This window comes from Fukomys damarensis, unplaced genomic scaffold, assembly GCF_012274545.1.
Source record: "Fukomys damarensis isolate Sample0158 unplaced genomic scaffold, DMR_v1.0_HiC HiC_scaffold_38, whole genome shotgun sequence".
NCBI classification, from domain to species: Eukaryota; Metazoa; Chordata; class Mammalia; order Rodentia; family Bathyergidae; genus Fukomys; species Fukomys damarensis.
The window spans coordinates 24,189,883-24,211,246 of NW_022900950.1; the positions used below are offsets into that span (position 1 = coordinate 24,189,883).

The 21,364-nt window shown below is 35.9% G+C and overlaps 1 protein-coding gene across 2 annotated transcripts in view; it reads left to right on the top strand.

Annotated features, from left to right (window-relative positions):
* The first annotated feature begins 463 nt into the window (after positions 1–463).
* The window catches only part of Rnf17 (ring finger protein 17), a 161,723-nt gene continuing 140,822 nt past the window's right edge, over positions 464–21,364 (top strand). Inside the window, exons 1-6 of one of the 2 annotated variants that reach the window (XM_019208895.2) lie at positions 464–625; positions 3,364–3,455; positions 6,303–6,394; positions 9,616–9,730; positions 10,713–10,805; positions 12,599–12,699. In XM_019208895.2, coding sequence (XP_019064440.1) covers positions 496–625; positions 3,364–3,455; positions 6,303–6,394; positions 9,616–9,730; positions 10,713–10,805; positions 12,599–12,699 — 623 coding nt within the window. In that variant the 5' untranslated portion in view covers positions 464–495. The remainder of the gene's footprint in view (positions 626–3,363; positions 3,456–6,302; positions 6,395–9,615; positions 9,731–10,712; positions 10,806–12,598; positions 12,700–21,364) is intronic. The other variant, XM_010633821.3, reaches the window with a different exon arrangement.

Sequence of the window (21,364 nt, forward strand, 5' to 3'; positions counted from 1 at the left end):
AGCTTAGTAGCAGTTAGTCATGTTAATTACCCCCTCGTTGAACCTGTTTATCAAATCTCCCTCAACAGGAGCTACAGGTTGGCTTCTCCACCACTGTTTTTACTGGAGCTCTCAGCATCCCCAGCACACAAATTTAGGCACGGAGAGGAGGACTGCTTCTATAAAGAGTTGTCTATTACTTGAGAAGTCACCTACAACCCAAGTAACAAGCAAATTGAGTTGATTAAGAATGGAAGTTGTTACTCTCTGAGGAAAGACTTGAAAAATAAAGACGCTTCCGGCTCCTAGAACACAGGTGCTTAGGACTAACGAAAAAAACGTCCTGCCCTCAAACACTCAAGGGGCCTAGGCACGACCTTAGGGGTGGACTCTAACCTCCTGATCCACTGATTGGCTGCCTGGGCTATGGGCCTCACATGATTGGTCAGTGCCCCGAGAGCCACGGGACTGGCACGAGGTACGCGGTACGCCTCCTCACTTCCAAACGAGACGGCAATGGCGGCAGAGGAGTCGAGGGTTAGGCTCACCTTCTCCACCTATCCACAGGCGGGGAGTAAGAGTCTGACGTGGCAAGCTGCTGAGATCCAGTGCACTCGCTGTGGAAGAAGGGTGTCCAGAGCTTCCGGTGAGGGGGGGTGGCTCCGTCCTGGCTCAGGCCCACCAGGGAGGTGTGGGCGGGCGTGGGGCCCAGCCTGGGTGGAAGAAACGCCTGCGGCGGGCACTGGACAGCGCTGTCCTCACCCTCCCTCCGCGGGCAGTACGAGGCCTCTTAAACCTTGTTCCACACTGCCCTGTTTAGCCTGTGTAGGAACATTCCAGATTATCTCTTCTGGCCTTCAAGATAGACTGTGGGGTGCGCTTTGTTAACTGAAGCCATTATAGAACGCCAGAATTTAGTCCTCATTTCTGTCAAACAAAAATAAAGGACTAGAAATTTAGCATTGTTTGGAGGTCAGGAAGGAATGAAACTTGATTTTTCTCTTTTTTTTAGATAGGTTTTTTTTGTTTTTTGTAGGAGTACCAGACGATCGTGAAAAGTTCTTGGATGGGAAATATAGTGCCTTTCCTCACACCCATTATGGCCCAGTATGGCTTACACACTGTTTGGACAGCCTTTTGTATAACGTGTTTTGGTGTGTGTCTGTCTACTGTGGTACTGGGTGCCTTCACGCTGAGTGACATCCCCAGACATTTGTAAAACTTTTTAAATTTGTAGACAGGGTTCCCTTAAGTCTCTAAGTTGCCCGGCCTGGGCTTTCACTTAGAATCCACCTCACTCAGCCTCCAAGAGTGTTGGAATAAAGGCACATGCCACCATGTTGGCGTGCAGGTGCCTGCGTGTGTGGGTGTCTACACGTTGAAGGAAAATACATTTCACTTGTGTTGATCTCCTAATTGACAATCTATTGAAAACACACGTTCAAGTTCTTTTAATGTGATTGAAAATACTTCAGAGTGCTGTACAGTATCTCTGCAGGAATGAGTTATTGGGTATAAACGAGCTACTGAAAATTATTGCTATTTAAAGTAACTTTATACTTTCAAAGTGAAAGTGATTCAATTCTCAATCGTTTCAAGGTAGACTTCATTTATAAGATAAGAATTGGAAAGAGTTGTGTTTTCATTGGAGAGACAAGTTTCTCCTCTTGAGTTTTGATCATTGCTGCTGTTATACAGAAAATGAACATTTTTAAAAGAAATAATTGTAGACTAAAGTTCTTATTCACCTCTTACTTTGTGGTGCTAGGGATGGAACACAGGGCCTCGGTGCCTGCTAGGCAAGCACACTACATCCCCAGCCCTTAAATACAATTTTTAAAACCAGTACTCCTTCCATACACACTTGATCACAGTACCACTTAGAAATAATTGGGAAAATCATTCTTCATACAGAATTGGAAAGTGCTTTGTAAACTGTATGTGTCATAAGATTATTTTAACTTATACAGAATCAGAAATCTTATGAAAAAGGTTAAGATTTATTTTTTGGTAATCGCTCAGGAATTCAAATGGGGATTTAGAGTTAGTATAATTGTAAGCAAATTTTGGATATTGCAGTTGGCTGAAAATTGTAAGGTTTTTTTAAAAATCAAATTGATGTGATTATTATAATTCAGCAAGAACTCAATTTTTTTGCTAGTGAAGCATAACTGGTTGTTTTTTTGTTTTTGTTTTTTTGGGTTTTGTTTTGTTTTTTGTTTTTTGTACTAGGGATCAAACTCAGGACCTTGTGCTTTCAAGGCAGGCTCGGTGCCATTGCACTAAATCCCTGGCCCTATGACTGATTTTTATCTAGTTTCCTTTCTTTTTTTTTTAACTCATCTTCTTGGAAAAATAATTCTTTTAAAATGACAGTATCCCCCAACTCCAGCCAGTACTGAAAATTGAACCCCATGGCCTTCACATTGAACTATATCTCAGGACCTTTTGCGGGTTAGAGTCTCACTAAGTTACCCAGTCTGGGATCCAATTTGTAATGGACCTTCCTCAGCTTCTCAGAATTCTGGGATTACAGGTATGAACCACCACACCCATTTTTTTTTTTTTCCTGTACCAGGGATCATACTGGGGTCCTTGTGTTTGCAGGACAGGTGGCAGCACCACTGAGCTAGATCCCTGACCCTCCAAATTTTATTTTTAATTTGATCTCACTAAATTGCCCAAAATAAGCCTTGAACTTTTCGGTCCTCCTACCTTAGCCTCCAGAGTACCTGAAATTACAGGTGTGCACCACCATACCCAACTAAAAGTCTTCTGCAGTTATATAACTAAAACAAATGTTGTCTTCAAAGCTATGTGATAGTGGTATTTAGCTTCTGTCCTTGGTAATGTCTTTATTATAAGAGCAGTTTTGTCAATGGCTTCATTTCAGCCCTCCATGACTCCTTCATAGGATTTGAACTATAAACTAGTTGAGGATATTATGGTCAAGTTGAAAGAATATTGGACTTGGAAACAGATGGCTAGAGTCTGTATTACACTATTTGATTAGCCAAACACCAATGTATTCTTTCATTTCTAGGTTTGATATATTGTTCCCAGGCTACTTAGCCATAATATTTACAAAGACCAAATAAAATATGTCAGAGCATTTCCTGTGATTTTAAGATATAGCAAACTCATAGTATTAGAGATAAAATTAGCTATTTGAATGAATACAAGTGTGAGTACATAGCTCTGCCTGGTTTTGCTGTTTGATTTTTTTCCCTCCTTCTGACATAGTTTCTCCTGAATTTTGTGTAATAAGTCACATTTCCAAGCAAACTAGGTTTTTTTTTTTCCTTTCCAATAGAATCTTTTGAATCATTACTATCCATTTAACATTAACTCTTGAAAGTTTAATTCACAACCACATTTTATCAGTAGGTCACTACCAGGTACTTCAATGTGGACATGCTTCTTGTGAACTGTGCATGTTAGCTGAAGAAAGCAGAATTGTGTGCCCTTGTTGTGAGGTAAGTTTTCTAATTTTTGTTCTTTTTTTGGAGGGGGGGATTCACCAGATAGCTCAGGCTGGCCTTAAACTCAGAGCTGTCCTCCTGCCTCAACCTTTCCCACCACTCCCAGATTAATTTTTCATATTGAATAGATTGCATCTTAACATTAAAAGTAAAAATGTTAGCTTAAAAAAACTAAAATTTTATATTTTTCTGATGAGTTTTTAAGCAAAGAAGCCTAAAGAAATATAAATATCTTTCACATCCATTTCATAGTTGCCGAAAGTAGTCAAAAGTAAAAGACTAAAGTCGTATGCACTGCTGAGATATTTTGACTCTTTGGAGACCTCTGTGGAAAATATTTTTATCCACTCCCTTTATTTCAGTGGAGTATATTGCTTTCGAATCACTACCCTTCCACCCTCTTCCTTTTTCACACCAGTACCACACATGCATATTTTGACCTCTCCCTGCTCCTCAACCTCTCTGTCATCAAATTTACATCCATAAAGATGCCATCAAAAAAAAGCAGGGAATCAAAACAACTGCCTAACAGAAGTAATGTACTTCAGTAATGTTGCTTCAGAAGTAATGTACTAAATACAGGTCAACTGGGCTGGTGGTGCATGCCTGTAATCGTAAGCAGGAGGATTGCCGGGAGTTTGAGGCCAGCCTGGACTACATAACTGAATTCAAGAACAGCCTGCACTAAAAAGCAAGAAAAGAAAAACAAATATTTTTAAAATAAAATTTGCTAGATATCTTTTACTATAAATATAAATGTACTTTGTGCATGTTCTGGAAAATAGTTGGCTTAATCTGTAAATTCTTTTTTTTTTTTTTCTTTTGTATAAGGAATTGAACCCAAGACTCTTGCATGGAGTTACATCCCAGCCATTTTTTATTTTTATTTTGAAACAGGGTCTTTCTTAGTTTCTAAATGCCCATTCTGGGATAGAACTTGTGATCCATCCACCTCTGTCTCCCAAAGTTCAGGGATTCTGGGCAGTTTAATCTGTAAATCTTTAACATGTCACTAGAGAGGTAGATTGGATTTATATCCAGTGGTTTTTGTAGCAGTGTTGCAGATAAACAGGGACACAAGACCTAAAAAGCAATTCTTGTTTTGTTAGCCTCATCTGGGCTTTCTCACTTGGGAGGTGGGAATAGTAACCTGTTTTGCATATCCCATAGGATTGTGAGAATGAAGTCTGAATTATTTAAAAGTTCTCTTCAAGCTTCCATGCCATTAAAATAATCCTTCATTATTTAGGTGTGAATGATTTACATAGAAAATAATATTGTAGTTTGTGAAAGTTTTAAATATAGCAAAAACATTTACATATTAGAAACAGTCTTTGGAATTATATACTTTACAAATTGTGTCCTTTATTGTGGGAAATTCCTACCCCTTCTATTTTCACAGGGGTGTTCTTCAGATATGGTAGGCTACATTATTAAGACAGAGGGAACCCCCCACCCCCTACCCCTCAATGTGATGAAAGATCTGACAGATTCAGTGAGTGATGTGTCATTGGGGTTGAATTTAAGTGCTAGGAAAGGGAAAGAGCAGACTGTTGGGACCATCTCTGCTATGTGTCCTGTTCTAATGTTGAAGAAACAAAAGATAAGAGTAACTAGGCTTTAGTGATTTTGTTTTTAGTGGTCTTAAATCAATAAACTTGTAATAGTTTCAGGATTTTGCATAATCTCTCTAGGAGTGTTTACAATGTATTTGTAAGTAATGGTTTTGAATTTAGAGTTGTGATAAATCTACTTTGTGTCATTTACACTAGTTTTGTTCTACCTTTCACTTTGGCCCTCACTCATTCCCGTCACCTCAAACCCAAGTGAGGGATAAATGACTATATTTATATTTTTCACATGCACTGGTTTGGTTCATCCCTACTTATAAGAGTCTTTTTAAATAAACTTCCTGAATTGTTACCTCTGTTTTTAAATTTTACGGGTTTTTTATTATTGAAATAAGGTACAGAGAGAATGGAAAAAATCTAGCCTAGTGAAGAGTCTCCTGCTGGGAGGAAAGGACAAGTCATCCAATCAATAGATAATTAATACATCCTATTAAAATCTCATATGATTAGATATGTTACTATCTAAGAGCCGGGGATTTAGCTCAGCAGCACTGTTTCTGCCTCACAAGCTCAAGGTCCTGAGTTTGATCCTCAGTACCAAAAAAAAAAAAAAAAAAAAGAAAAAAAAAAAAAAGAAAAGAAAAAAAAAGAAAGAAAAAAATGTTATTATCTAACCATTACAAATGTAAACTGGAAGAAATTACAAATAATTTTATGATCTTAGGGAAGCCTTTTTAAGCCTAAGGAAATCAGAAACCATAAAAGAAACACTGTTAAGCTTGACCATGTTTTTTTAATTTCCAAGACACAAAAACACACAAAAATACCATAAATAAAATTTAAATAACAAGCTTTGGGGGTCTAGTCTCACTTTTTAGTTTATTGCAGTTAGGTGTTCAGAAATGTTTCAGTTTTTTTCGTTTGTTTGATTTTTTGTTTTGTTTTGGCGGTACTGGGGATTGAATCCAGGGCCTTCAGCCTAAACTATATCTCTGGTCCTTTTTTATTTTTTGAGACAGGGTCTTACTAAATTATCCAAATAGGCTTGAACTTCCAATGTTCCTGCCTCAGTCTCCAGAGTACTGGAATTACAGAGGCATGTACCACCACGCCTGGCTATATTTCCTTATTAAGTACTCCACCCTATGGCTTCTAAATTTTCTTTGATTAGGCAGACTTTCCCCTCAAATACTTAAATCGTTGTTTGGATTCTGGAGAGTGGAGTTTGTTGAATGACTATGCCTTAAAAAAAAATTTTTTTTGCCCTAAGATTGCTACAGCTGTAAAGATGAGACAAGGATACTACCCAATAGATGAATATGTTACAGAAGATTATTTTATGGAAAAATTTCAACCTAAAACGTATGTATTTCTGAAATAATTTTAGAATTATTCATAACATGTTATTCTTAATCTTTGTTTCTAACCTATTGTCTTAGAGTGCTGTTTAAGTTCATAATTTGTCTTATCTGTTAGTGGGTTGGCAAGTTCACCTGTCCTACCTGAAGTTAAGAATGGCAAGAATTAAAATGAGACTAAGAGTACAATCCTAGCATAGGCTATTGCTGCTAGATAAGAGGAAAAATAGATGAGAAGAATAATCACTTGCTGTTTTGTTGATCTTAAGAGTGCCCCAGTATGATATAATGGAAGACTTTGGGAAGAAGTGGTTTGAGAAGTGACTTATGAAAAGAAAATAATAATTTAAAGATTATCTGAAGTATTGTTGCAAGTATTTACTTTCAAATTGTAGATTTGGTTTGATATTTTGGGTGGTACTCGGGATTAAACTCAGGGTCTTTGAAAATTACCTCTCCAGTCCTTTTTAATTTTTTTATAGGGTCTCCTTAAGTCACTAGGTTGCCTAGGCAGGATTTAAATTTATGTTCCTCATGTCTCATGCTTTCAGGAAGCTAAACTTTGAGATTCTTTTATTCATTCTTCCACAACAGTTGGCACATGTATATGTTAATAAATACTCTTTGAATTCATAATACAGGGATCTTTTTTCACATACCTGAGCTAGAGATAACCACTATATTACTTTGGAGGGGAACAATAATTGGAAATGATCCCAGGGCCTTTGCACTAAGTTACAACCTTTCAGACAAAGACTCGATGTATTTCCTAAGCTGGTCTCAAACTTACATCCTCCTGCCTCAGCCTCCCAGAGTGCTGGAATTATGGACTTGTGCCACCATGCCTATCATATTGTATTATCTTTTTATTGCACTTATTTATTTTTGTTTTCCCTGTTAGTCTGTGAGCCTCTTTCAGGGCCTGGGCCCATTGTATTTCTCTCTACATATCTGGCGCAGGAGTCAAGAGTAAACATATAATAAACATTTGTTAGATGAAAACCATAATATTTCCATATTAGCTATAGTTTTTCTGAGGTCATATCTCAGTCCTAGTCAAGTTTATATTTAGGATTGTCTATGGATTCAGTTATGGTGGAAAAAATGATAAAAGTTTGACTTTGTAACATTTTAAGTAGTAAAGAATCTTCTTACCACTTTTCTGGGACTTATTTAGATGGTAATTATGTTTTTATATAACTTTTAACTTTTTAAAGCATATTTAACATTGGAATAGACTGTGCTGAATATTTTAAAAATACAGGATTTGCACCTCCAGCTCCCCACCCGCTGTACTTGAGATTGAATCCAGGGCCTTCGCACTGAGCTACATCCCCAACCCCCCCACCCAGGCAGGGTCTTGCTGAGTTGCTAAATTGCCTAGGCTGGGCTGGAACTTGTGATCCTCTTGTCTCAACCATTTCTTATACATCCAGTTAAAATCCCAAATTCCTTACATTGGGATTCTTGGCTTTTCCCCTAACTATTACAACTTCTCTTTTCATACTTGAGTACTTAGGAAAGAATAAAAGTAATGATTACAGTTTCTTCTTTGGGTAGAAGGCCACTTAGTTGACATCTCACAACTGACTTGACAGAACCAGATTGAGAACTGAGGCGTACTAAATGCCAGTACATTTCCCAACTCCTGTAAATGTAATTCATTAGTCATTTCCTCCAATAGCTCTGTGTAGAGTGATTAGAATAGCTCTTTAGACTTTCTTCTGGCTCACTGTAAGTAGTAGCCATAGGTCTTACCGCCACAAGGTAGCCATTTTAATCAAATTTGGGGCTCCCACATTTGAACAGTTCTGAGTCAAGCCAATAACTTGCTCGGTGAGGTAGACTGAGTTTAAATAATGAATTCTAAGAATTCTGGCAAATCAAAAGGGCTTACGCCCACCAAAGGAGTCAACCTCTGCTTCTTGCTAGCCAGTTATTGCTACATGTTAAGAATACCCAGTATTGCTAGATATTCTTCTTTCCCCCCCCCGCAAAGTAAACTAGAGCTCTTTAATTCTATATAAAATTTTCTAACTTAATGAAAGTCAAATAAGTTCTTACTCTTATCTAGATATGTATAATATCTGCTAGGGTTGCAAAGTGAAATGTCACTTTCAGAAGTAGAAAAATTCATCCTAACCAGACAGTTCCTAAATACATTCCAAATTACCATTTTATAATTCTCCATGTATACTTATGTTAGAAACCCCTGCTCTATAATTCAAGTACAGTTTAGTTGAATAGAATTGTACATTTTAAATTGTAGTATGCCTTGACTCAATATATTGATCTATCTTTAATATTTTGAAGCAAGAATTAAAAATAGACTCCTTAGGACTTATGTATACATATATATTTTCAAAACATGGCTAAATCACTCTTCAAAATAGCAAAATACTTGAAATATAATTTAGTTTTATTATTTCTATCAGATAACATATTTAAATATCATAGTTTATTACATTGACTTTAAGCTTAAGATTAACTTAGCAAATATTGAGTGCTTACTGTGTGCTGGCCAATATAGAGATATAAGGAGAAAAATCAGTAAAAACTCTGACTCTTTAGACAAGGGAATGCAAGAAGCCTTTATAATTAACTTAGTTAAATTTGTTAACTTTTTGTAAATTATCCAAGCATATCAGTATAATTTTTAATAGCTGGAATTTCTGTGTATAAGTATTTTTAATTTGTGCAAAAGAATTTATTTTAATTGATGGAATTAAGACATTTGATAAATTCAATCATCTATACAAAAAATAGGTAAGAAGAAGATAACTAAGAAACAATATATACATTAAGCTATTATTTTTAGAAATTTATTAATAAGTTGGATTCTTAGCCAGGCATGTCGATATATGCCAATTGTCCCAACACTCTGTGAGGCTGAGACAGGAGAATAGCAAATTTTGGCCCAGCCTGGGCAACTAAGCCAGACCCTATCTCAAAATTTTGAAAAGGGGTGGGGATGCACTTCAGTGCCAAGAACTGGATTCAATCCCCAGTACTACAAAAGGGAAGTACTGAAGTTGATTAAAATTGTTTATATGACCACATATTTCCCTATGGTGTCCCTCTCCTTTCTTAGAGAAAATCAAAAATCTAGTGTACATGTTGTATAAGGCATCATATGAATTATTTTTGATAGGAAATAAAAATCATAATAGGTTAAAGCTGTATACTTATGCCAGTATTTAGAATAATGTACTTGGCATTTTTCAGGATGAACTGCTCTCCAGACTTTAAAAAGGTGGCTGATCATGATCAGTCAACTGTTGGTGCAGAACATTCAACCTCCAGTCACAGGACTGTTTTGAACTCATCAAGTGTAATGTTGGTATGAAAAATATTGGTCATGAAGTATAGTGAAATCTAAACATTTTGCTTTGTCTCTGGTAGCTTAATTTTCATCTCTCAAGTTTCCTATAATTATAGGGGTTTTTTTCCTTGAAATTTTAAAGGTACAGAAATAAATCCACTTTCTTTGCTTGACTTTCTTTGCTTGAATGATTCTAAACTACACTTAAACAACTCTCTTCTTGAACATTTTTCTTCCTGAAGTTCAACGTTCCCAATATTTACTTGTATGTAGCTTCTTCCCTTTAAATTGGATTTTCTGGTTATTTTAATGACAGCCAAAAGGCCTGATTTTGTTATTGTTGTTGTCAATGATGATGATACTGTTGTTGAATATTGAATTTTACCTAACGCTACTTGTAATACTTGAAATTATATCTTGCGTTTTTGTTCTATTTGATTTTTTTGCTGTGCTAGCAATCCACCCAGGGCCTTGCATATGGTAGAAAAGGCTCTTTCATAGAATCACATCCCCAGCTTTTGCTTGCATACTGTATTGTTCTAATGTAAGATAAGAAATAAAACAAATTCCAGAATACTCCCAATAAAGAATTGCAAAGTCTTTTTATTAAAGCAACTCATGAGGAGGGGGAAGGAAATATGCAAGGCAATCTTGCCACCTTCTACTTCATTTTATATCTGAATGTAGCCAAAATATATTACTTAAAAGCTCTTTGTAGTTTTGCACATGTACATTTATTGCTATGATAAATTGTCCAAGATGGTGACAGGGGATAATCTTGTGTTTTTTTAAAAAAATACATCTTTATGGAAATAATCTAGAATTCTGTAATCAAAGTTTAAAGAATGGCATACAGGATTAGAATTACCAATTTTGTTGCTGCTTTTAGATTTCTACAGTGTTGTCTGTTTTTCTTATGTAACCAAAATGGTAGATTGAAGTTTTCACAATTATGATATGTATCCAAACATCTGTTTTTATATTTTGTATTTGTATATAGCTCCCTTCTCAGGAGACTAACACTACAGAAGAAATTGATGAAGCATTGAAGATTGCTGGCTATAATTTTGAACAATTAAGTATTGCTGTACAAGTAAGCATTTGAATGATTAAGTTCTAAAAACAAATGAATAAATTCTAAAAAGAAGTTAGGCATGCCCTCTTTAAAGAATGGAAAACTCCTCACATAGCCTGCTAGGATTGGGCCTGAAATATTGTTGTGTTAGGAACCTAATGAAATTTATTGAGAAACTGACTTATACTTCCTGTGAGCAGAATTTTGTCTCCGAAGTACTGTGTACTATCTTTCCAATGTTTGTCTGTTGTTTGGCTGTGACTTCAAATTGAGACTCTCTATTCTCTTTTCTCCCTGCTCTGCCTAACAAAAGATAGACTGTTTTGGTGACAAGGAACAAACTCTTAAACACCAAAAAACAACAAATTACAGTTGAGGAGTTCAAAAGTTATAACTGTTGTGCTTTAGCTGCTTTTCTACATGGAAGTACATTTTCATTGTCCAGAAGTCTCTATAACAAGTCAGCTTTCTCAAAAGGAATGAAAATTTGATAAAAGTAATGGGACAGAACTATGAGAGGAGAAAAACATTGAGGAAAGAGAACAAAGAATGTTACCTGTGATGAGAATCAGTTACAAGATAATTATCACATATAGTGAGAAAAGAAAATCTCTGATAAAATAACTGGAGAGAGTCTTCAGCATCTGGATTTGGGAAGGGTACAGTTTAACCCCACACACAGTGCCTCCAGAGTCTTGGGGGGTTTTTTGTTTGTTTGTTTGTTTGTTTTTACCACGCAAAATATATCCATCATATCTCAACATCCCTAAAGTCTTAAGACACCATTCCAGCATCAATTCTAATTCCAAATCCCATCTAAATATCTACTAAGTTGGATACAGGTGAAACTCAGGATGCACTTCATCCTGTAGCAAAGTTTATTTGCAACGGTAAGCCTGTGGATCCAGATAAGTTATTTACTTTTAAAACCATGTTGGGACAGACTCATGTCTACATTCTCATTCCAAAAGAGAGTAATTTGCAAAAGGGGGATCATGGATTCTAAGCAACAGTTTTTAAAACTGTAAAAATGCAATGAAACATGTGAAATAACTAGTATTTTAATTCAAGTGTAATTTCTAAATTTGTCTTTTAAAGTACATGTTTGCAGTACATAATGATTACATTCATCATACAGATTTGTATAACACGTTAATTTTTATCCCTTTCTCTACCCCTGCGTTCCCCCTCCTTCCATTTCTTGGTCCCCGCCATAGAAAAATTCAACTATCCAAATTGATTTGTGTCCAAAGTAAAAAGGGATAAAAAGTTTCAGACCTGGGTGTGGTAGAGCAAGCCTATAATCCCAGCTGCTTGGGAAACTGAGGCAGGAAAACCCTTAGTTTGAGACTAGCCTGGGCAATACAGCCAGACCCTATCTCCTAAAACAAAATTTTTTTTTAAAGTTTAGAAAGGTTATCAGTAGGTTTTTTTGTCTTTTTGCCAATTATCAGTATAAAATGGGAGGAAATATGGTCCTGCTATTGAGTATTAGATTTTAAAGGTGAGCCGGGTGTGGTGGCACATGCCTGTATTCCTAGCACTTGTGAGGCTGAGGCAGGAGAGTTGCTGTGAGTTCGAGACCAGCCTGGGCTACACAGTGAGTTCTAGATCAGTCTCAACTACATAGACCCTGCCAAAAAAAGAAAAGAAAATTTAAAGTTGAACTTTGTAACTTTACCTGTTTATTATCATCTACCTCTTGTGTTCATATTTTGCAAAGTCTAAAAAATACCTTTTACTTTTGAAATTATATCAACAATACAACTTCTCTGAAGTAAAAATATCAATCATTGAATTTTCTTTCCCAGACTCTCGAACGCACACAGAATCAAATGAAAGAGGAGACAGACAGTCTTTTAGAGGATGTGGAGAAACAATTTGATAAACTTTTTGCTTCTCTTGAGTCAAGGTAATAATGTAAAAATAATGATTAAAGAAAACTAAAGTTTTTAACATTAACTTGTCCTTTTCTTTGTTTAGATTAAAAACTTTTAAACAAGTTTTAAAGGTAGGTGTAGTCTCTACAGACTGATTTTTAGAACTTCAAATTGAAAAACTTTTTTTTTCTTGTACTAGGAATAGAACCCAGAGCCTTTTCACTGAGCTACATCTCCACCAGATCTTTTTAATTTTTTTTTAAGACAGGGTATCACTAAGTCACCTAAGTTACCCAGGTTGGGCTCACACTTGCAATGCTCTTGCCTTAGCCTTCCAGGGTGCTGGGATTACAAGACTGTACCACCATACCTGGCTGAAAAAAAAATTTTTTTTAATGTCTATTTACTGTCTGGTTCCAAAGATAACTTTTTTTCCCAAGTACTGGGATTTAAACCCAGAGCTTCTGTACTGAGCTACATCTCCAGCCTTTTAAATTTTTGTTTATGTTAACTACCTTCCTACCTAAGGCAGTTATCTCAGGAAAAAAACTTTCAAAACCTAACTTGTGCTATAGAATTCAGCATACTTAGGAAAATACAAACAGAACCTTCATAACTTTTTTCCCCACATAGTTCTGTCATTTTCTCGTGTACTTATTTGCATCAGAGCAGAAGGCTAATAGGCATGACTAAATGAATAATATTGAGACTTTTTAAAGCTCTTTGATATGTATTATTTTTAATTAGATTATATAGATAAAGTAGACATTCCTCCCATTATAAGTTTCAATTAACAGGTGCGTAAAACTTGTGACATGTTCAGAGTAATATACTTTGTACCATCACTTGTTCATTGGACTCTTAGATAAGTACTTTTTAAAAAAATGTCTCTGTATGTTACCTACACATAGACCTGATCTTCTGTACATAGACCTGATCTTCTAGGTTGTTTGTTTGCAGCACTGAGGATCAATCCAGGGTTTCATGCATGCTAGGCAAGTGCGATGCTACTAAGCTACATCTCCAGCTCATGGTTGATATGATTTATTCTCCACATTAGTGCTGCCTCACATTTGCTCTTAAGCTTTAACATTCAAGTGAGAGCTCAGGTACAGGAGTTCTGGGAAGTGTTGTTTTGCAGTTTCAGTGAAAAATATGCATAATATATTTTTAACTATTTTTCCTTGAGAGATAATTACTTTGCTCCTTGTTAACCGTTTATAAATGCATAGTTTAGTGGCATATAGTAATTATATGTACAACCTTTTGAGGAACAGCCAGACTATTTTCTGTGGTAGCTGAATGTATTATTTTGCTTTTTACCAGCAGTATATAAGAGTTCTATTTTCTCTACATTCTCATCAACTTGATATTTTTTGTTGGGTTATTTTGTTGTTGTTGTTGTTGTCATTGTCATTGTCTTCTCATTCTGGTTTTTTCATGAATTTCCTGATGCTTGTGATATTGACCATCTTTACATGGGCTTGTTGACCATTAATATATCATCTTTGAAAAAAATCTAAGTCCATCATCCATTTTAAATTGAATTATTCTGTTGAGGTGTTAGGTATTGTTTATATATTCTGGATATTAAGCCCCATCCTTTGAGTTGCCTTTTCACTCTTTTGATAGTGTCCTCTGATTCATTAAAGTTTTTAATTTTATCTTAGTCCGGTGGTGCAGGCCTGCAATCCCAGAACTCTGAGAGGCTGAGGCAGGAGAATCACAAGATGAAGCCCAACTTGGGAATTTTAGCAACATAGACCCAATCTCAAAATAAAAAATATCAATCCCCAGTACTGAAAAAATTTTTAATTTTATAAGGTGTGGTTTATCCATTATATCTTTTGTTGCTTGTGCTTTTGGTGTCATATACAAGAAATCATTGCCAAACCCAGTATCATCATAATTTTTCCTCTGTTTTCTTCTGCAAATTTTATAGTTGTAAGTCTTACAGTTAGATTTTTTTTTTTCAGTACCAGGGGTCAAACTCGGGTCCTTGCACTAGCAATGCAGGTGCAGCACCACTGAGCTAAATCCCCAGCCCACAATTAGATTTTTAATCCATTTTGAGTTTATATTTTTTGTTTAATTTTTTGTGTAGAGTATAAGTGTCCAGCTTCATTTTTTTTAATTATCTTATTTTTCCAACATCATTTTTTGAAAAGATTGTCCTTTTCCCATTGAATGGTCTTGACTCCTTGTTAAAAATCAGTTCACTGCCAGGCGTGGTGGCGCATGCCTGTAATTCCAGCACTGGGGAGGCTGAGGCAGGAGGATCACTGTGAGTTCGAGACCAGCCTGGGCTACATAGTGAGTTCCAGGTCAGTCTCAACTACAAAGTGAGACCCTGTCTCAAAAAAACCAAAAAAAAAAAAAAAATCAGTTCACTGTATATATGAGAGTTCAATTCCTAAACTTTCAGTTTTTAGTTCATTAATCTCTATATCCTTATGCCAGTACCACAGTATTTTGATTACTGTAGGTGTGTAGTAAATTTTGAAATTAGAATATGTGAGTCTTCCAACTTTGATCTTGTTTTTTGAGATTGTTTTGGATATTTGGGGTCTCTTAAAATTCCACACAATTTTTAGAGTATTTCTATTTCTGCAAGAAGTGTTATTGGGATTTTAATCCAAGTTATTTGTAGATCACTTTGATGATATTGACATTTTAACAATGTTGTCTTCAAGTTTGTAAATATGAAATGCTTTTTGATTTATTTATAGCTTTAATTCATTTAAGCCTTTTGGTTACCTGCGTTGGTTAGCATTTGTTACCTGCATTCTCAAGTATTTTGTTCTTTTTGTCCTTATTTTTGTTTGACACGTGATATTTATACATACTTTTGAAGTATAGTGTGATGTTTTGGTTCAACTCATGATAATTAGCATGTTAAACGTTTTTCATTTCTTTTGGGTAAATATATTGTCTTCTAGCTATTTTTTGAGATTAGTAATATATTGCTGTTACTTATATTCACCCTACTGTGCATAGAATGCTAGAGTTTATTCCTCTTGTTAGACAGTAACATTTTACTTTTGATGAACTTTTCCCCCTCCTTCTCCTGTTTTCCCATCACTGTGAAACACTGTTCTTTCAATTACTATAAGATCATTATTTTTAGATTGTACTTATGAGTGGGATTATGTGGTACTAGTCTTCTGTGTTTGATTTGTTTTCCTTAACACAATGTCCTCCAGGTTCATCTGTGTTGCCACAAATGACAGGATTTAATGCTTTTGTGGCTGAATAGTGCTCCATTGTGTGTAAACATATGATCAAAATATATGGTGAATGTTTAATTTTTTTTAAATATTCTATCCTAGGAAAAGACACATTAATTCCCCTCAAAATACTCTCCTTTACTTCCAACACATTTATTCCATCATCTTGGCCACTTTCTAAAGCAGTTCTGGAAGTCCTCTTGTGAGTGTCTTTAAAATACAGTGTGATCAAAAATACAGTGAAGGCTGCTGCTGAGTGCTATTTAAAAAAAGCCTGACTCATAAAAATAGGATGTGTCCTCATTCACCTTATTCACTGAAACTTGCATCATGCAATTTCTGGATCGTCTTCAAAGTCAAAATAACTATGAAAGTATTTATTTTAAATTGATTCGCGATATAGCCATTGCAGCACAGCTAAAGATTCTCACAAAGAGGAGGACTTCAGGAAATAACAAAAATTATGGTGTATATGTGTTCAAAGCAAGGGGGGAATATTTTGAAAAGAATTAAGGGCATTGTGTCTTTCATAAATTTTAAAAATTTTAACCACTCACCATATTTTTCAGTCATACTGTATTATGTACCTCATTTTCTTTATAAATTTATCCCTGTTTGTTGGTGACAATCTCCCTATGTATTAGACTGGCGTTAAACTTGCTATGTAGCCCTTGGCTGGCTTGAATTTAAGGTCCTCCTGCTTTAGCTTCCCAAGTGCTAGGATTATAGATGTGAACCAACTACTACCTGGCTCCATTCATCTGTTGATGGGCATTTAGGTTTATCCTGCATCCTAGCTATTGTGAATAGTACTGCTATAAACATGGTAGTCTAGGTGTCTTTTTGACATGTTGATTTCATTTCTTTTGGGTATATATTGAGCAATGGGATTGCTAGATCCTAAGGTAGTTGTTTTGTTTTTGAGAAACCTCTATACTATTTTTTAATTATTTTTTGTTTCTTAGTACATGTTTACAGTACATAATGTTTACATTTCTTTTGGGGAGTTGGTAAATGTACATAACACATCTTCCTTTTTTCAACCCCTTTCCCTCCCCTCTCTCCATCTCTCGATCTCCTTCCCTTTTATTTTGCTCTTTATATTTTGGGCTTCTTAGCTAAGAGAAACTATGTGGTATTTAAGTTGTGCATCTGATTTATTTAACTTAATGGTCTGAAGGTGCATCCATTTTCATACAGAGGACTCGTTTATCTTTCTTTACTATTTTTCATAATGGTTGAGCTAATTTACATTCCCATTAATAGTGAGTAAGAGTTCCTTTTTCTCCTCATCCTTGCCAGCACTTGTTTTTCAGTAGGTTTTTGTTGTTGTTTTTGGTTGGTTTATTTTGTCTTTTGATGATAGCTTTTCTCTGGGTGAGGTGATATTTTATCTCATTGTAGTTTGGTTTTGCATTTCCTTAATGATTATGATACTGAGCAGTTTTTCACACATTTGTTGCCCATTTTTATGTCATTTTTTGAGAAATGTCTACTCAGATCTTTAGTCCAGTTTTAAGTTGTTTTCTTACTTTTGAGTTTTTAAGCTCATTATATTTTTTGGATATCAACTCTTGTCAAATGTAGGTTTACAAATATTTTCTCCCATTCTGTAAATTGACCTCTCTTGATTTTTCCTTTGCTGTATAGAAAGAAGCATTTTAGTTTGCTGTAGTCCCATTTGTCAATTTTTGTTTTTACCTGTGTATTTGGGGTCACATCCAAAAATGTCACTGCCCAAGGCACTGACTGTCCTTTAGTGTTTCCTTTGTGTTTTCTAATAGTAATTTCATAATTTCAAGTCTTACATTTAATCCATTCAGGTCTTCTTTGCTTTACTGGTGTTTGAACTCAGGGCATTCACAATAAGCCACATTCCCACCCCTTTTTACACATTGAGACAGGGTCTTGCTAAATTGCTCAAGCAGGGCTCAAATTTGTGACCCTTTTGTCTAAACCTCCCAGAGTACTGGGTTTTTAGGTTTGCAACACCATACCTGCTGCATTCAGATCTTTAATACATTTTGAGTTGATATATTTAAACACTGGGAGATAAAGAGTTGTTGATGTGTCCCCTAGGCCGCATGCTTTTTCAGAGGTGGCAGAATCTAGATTGTGACTGATTGATGGTGGGGCTAGGCCCGAGGGCACGAAGATTAAGGGTGTGAGTGCTACTTGCCTTGAGTAGTTTGAATAAGATAAAAGGTGGCAGAAAGACACTGTTAAGGCCCTTGTTGTTTTTGCTACTTGTGTATGCCATGTGTTTCTCCTCTGTGATGCCTGTTTGCCATCCCTACCTTGGAGCCAACCCATTATGGATTGAAACCTCTATGAACTATAAGCCAAGTAAACCTTTTCCCCTTTAACTTTGGGTGTGGATATTTTGTCTCAGCATTGAGAGAAAAATAACTAACACAGGAGTCTACTTTCATTCTTTATTTTTTACCTAGTTTCCCTGGTTTCATTTATTGACAAGATTATCCTTTCCTCATTGTTTTCTCGGCTCCTTTGTCAGAAGTTACTTAGTTGTAAATTCATGGGTATATTTCTGGGCTGTATTCTGTTATATTGGTCTACATATTTTAAAAAATATATAGTCAATAGCATTCTTTTTTTTATTACTAAAGTATTGTAGTAAATTGCCTCCAGCTTCTTTCCCCGCACCTTAGGATTGCTTTGACTACTTGTGGTTCCATATTATGATTTTATTTGAATTCTGTGAAGAATGACATGAGTATTTTTTTTCAGCTTTAATTGAGTTTATTGGTACATTTTAGGGATACAGTACAGTTACATTCATTGTTGGGATCTTGTACCTCTACATGACAGGTCTTGGTTCTCATTTTTTCCCCTTACCCCTGCCCTACCTTTACCCCCTCCTCCCCTCCCCATCTACAAACACTTCATTTTCATCTTTTCATTATCTCACATTTTTTTCTTTTCCCTTATTACCTTTCCCCTACCCATCCCACCTTCCCTACAATGGAGATTGTATTGAATGTATAGATTACTTTGGATGATACATCTTCACAATATTGATTCTATTTGTGAATATCAGATAGCTTTCCACTTATTTGAATCCTCTTCAATTTCTTTCATCACTGCTTTGTAATCTTTGTTTTCATTTTTCTTTGTTGTTGGGTTTTTTGTTTTGTTTTGTTTGGTACTGGGGATCGAACTCAGGTCCTTCTGCTTGCAAGGCAGGCAGTGGAACCCCCAGCCCTTGTAATTGTAATCATACAGAACTTTGACTTCTTCAATTAAGATTTTTGTATTTATGACAAATTGGATTGTTCTCTTGTTCTATTTTTCATATAACTGGCTATTAGCATATAGAAATGCTATTGACTTTTCCTTAAGCTTTATTGAATTTGCTAGTTTCAACAGTTTTTAGTGAAACGTTTAAGTTTTCTAAGTGCAAGAGCTAATCATCTGCAAATAAGGACAGTTTGACTTCCTACTGTTTAATTTGGGGCTCCTTTGTTTCCTTTTGCCTGGTTGCTCAGTCTATGACTTCTAGTACTGTGTTGTGTAAAAATGGATCTTCTTTTGTTCAGATCTTAGAGGAAAAACTTTTTCATTTTCACCATTCAGCATGACACTAGCTCTGGGCTTGTTATATGTGGATTTTTTTATGTTCTATACCCACGATAGTTTGGATCTTAAATGTTCCCCAAACTCCCATATATTGAGGGCTTGGTTCCCAGGTCAGCATTATTAGGAGGTGTAGAACTTTCAGAAGGTTAGGCCTAGTGGAAGGGATTTAAGACAGTGGTGCATGCCCTTGAAGGGACTTTTGGGACCTAGCTCCTCATATTACTTTGTTTACTTCCTGACTGCCCCCCAGGTAAGAAGCTTCCTGTGCAGTACACTCTCACCATGATTTACTATCTTGCTACCGGCTCAAAAACAAAGAGACCAACTAACCATGAACTGAATGTTTTAAAATCATAAACCAGTATAAATCTTTCTTCTTCTTAAGTTTATTACCTTAGGTAATTGTTATAGTAATGGAAAACTAACAAAATACCTGAGTTGTTGAGAGTTTTTACCATGAAGAGATGTTTAATTTATCAGAACATTTTCTGCATCTGCTGAGATGATATGTGATTTTTGTGCTTGCTTCTGTTAATGTAATGTATCATTTTTATTGATTTATTTCTGTAACCGTCCTTTTATGCCAGGAATGAGTCCTACTTGTTCTCAGTGAATAATCATTTGAATGTGCTGTTGAATTTAGTTTGCCAGTATTTTGTGGAGAATTTTTGTCTGCAAGTGCATCAGGGAGGTTGGCTTATAGTTTTCTCTGTTGTTGTTGTGTCCTTATCTCATTTTGGTAACAGAATAATAGAATGAATATAGAAAGATTCTATTTGGATGTTTTGGAAAAGTTTGAGATAAGTATTATGGTTTGTATTCTGTGTCCTCCCAAAGCCTCATACTTTCAGAGTTGGGGCTTGCAGAAGGTGATTAGATTATGGGGTACTACAGCTGGCTTGGTGTTAAGAGGCGGGGTCTGGCCCAAAAAGGCAGACCTTCCTGGTTACACCTTCACTCTCTGCTCTCCTGCAGTCACAGTGTGCACACCTTTCCTCCACTGTGTTCCTCTGCCATGTGGTCTTGCCTTGGAGACAATTGACTAGGGACCAAAACCGCTACACACTGACCCAGAATAAACTTTTCCTCCTATAAGTTGTGGGCATTGTGTATCGTGTCTTGGTGATGAGAAACTAACATAATAAGGCCATCAGTCTAGACTTTTTCATTTTGTGTAGATATTTACTTTTATCTGTGGATTTTGTATCTTCAGATGTTTTCATGTTATACACTGGTACGGCTGTGTTTCAGTTTGAAATATTCCTATCAGCATTCCTCTCAAGACAGGCTTGATGTTAACAAATTCCCTCAGAATGTGTTTGTCTGAGAATGTCTTTATCCTTTATATCTAAAGGATATCTTTGCCAGTTATATTACTGATTGGCATTTTTTCCTTTAGTACTTTTCATTCAGTGGTTTGTTTGTCTTTAATGTTGGAGATTGAGTAATTTTTTGTGGGGGTAACAGGGATTGAACTCAGGTCCTTGAGCTTGCAAGGTAGGCAGCTGAACCACTGAGCTAAATCCCCAGCCTGATACTAGAGATTGAACCCAGGGCCTTCCCACTGGACTACATACCCAGCTCTTTTTAAAATTGCATTTTGAAATAGGGTCCCCCTAGATGCTAAATTTCCCAAGCTGGACTCAAAATTGTGATCTTCCTGACTCAGCCTCCCAGAGTGCCCAATACAAATTAAGTATTTCTATAAGAATGCCTCGAACAAGAGAGGAAATTATAAAGATCCGAGCAGAAATCAATGCAATTGAAATTAAGAAAACGATACAAAAAATAAATGAAACAAAGAGCTGGTTTTTTGAAAGAATAAATAAAATTGACAAACCCTTAGCTAATCTTATCAAAAAAAGGAAAGAAA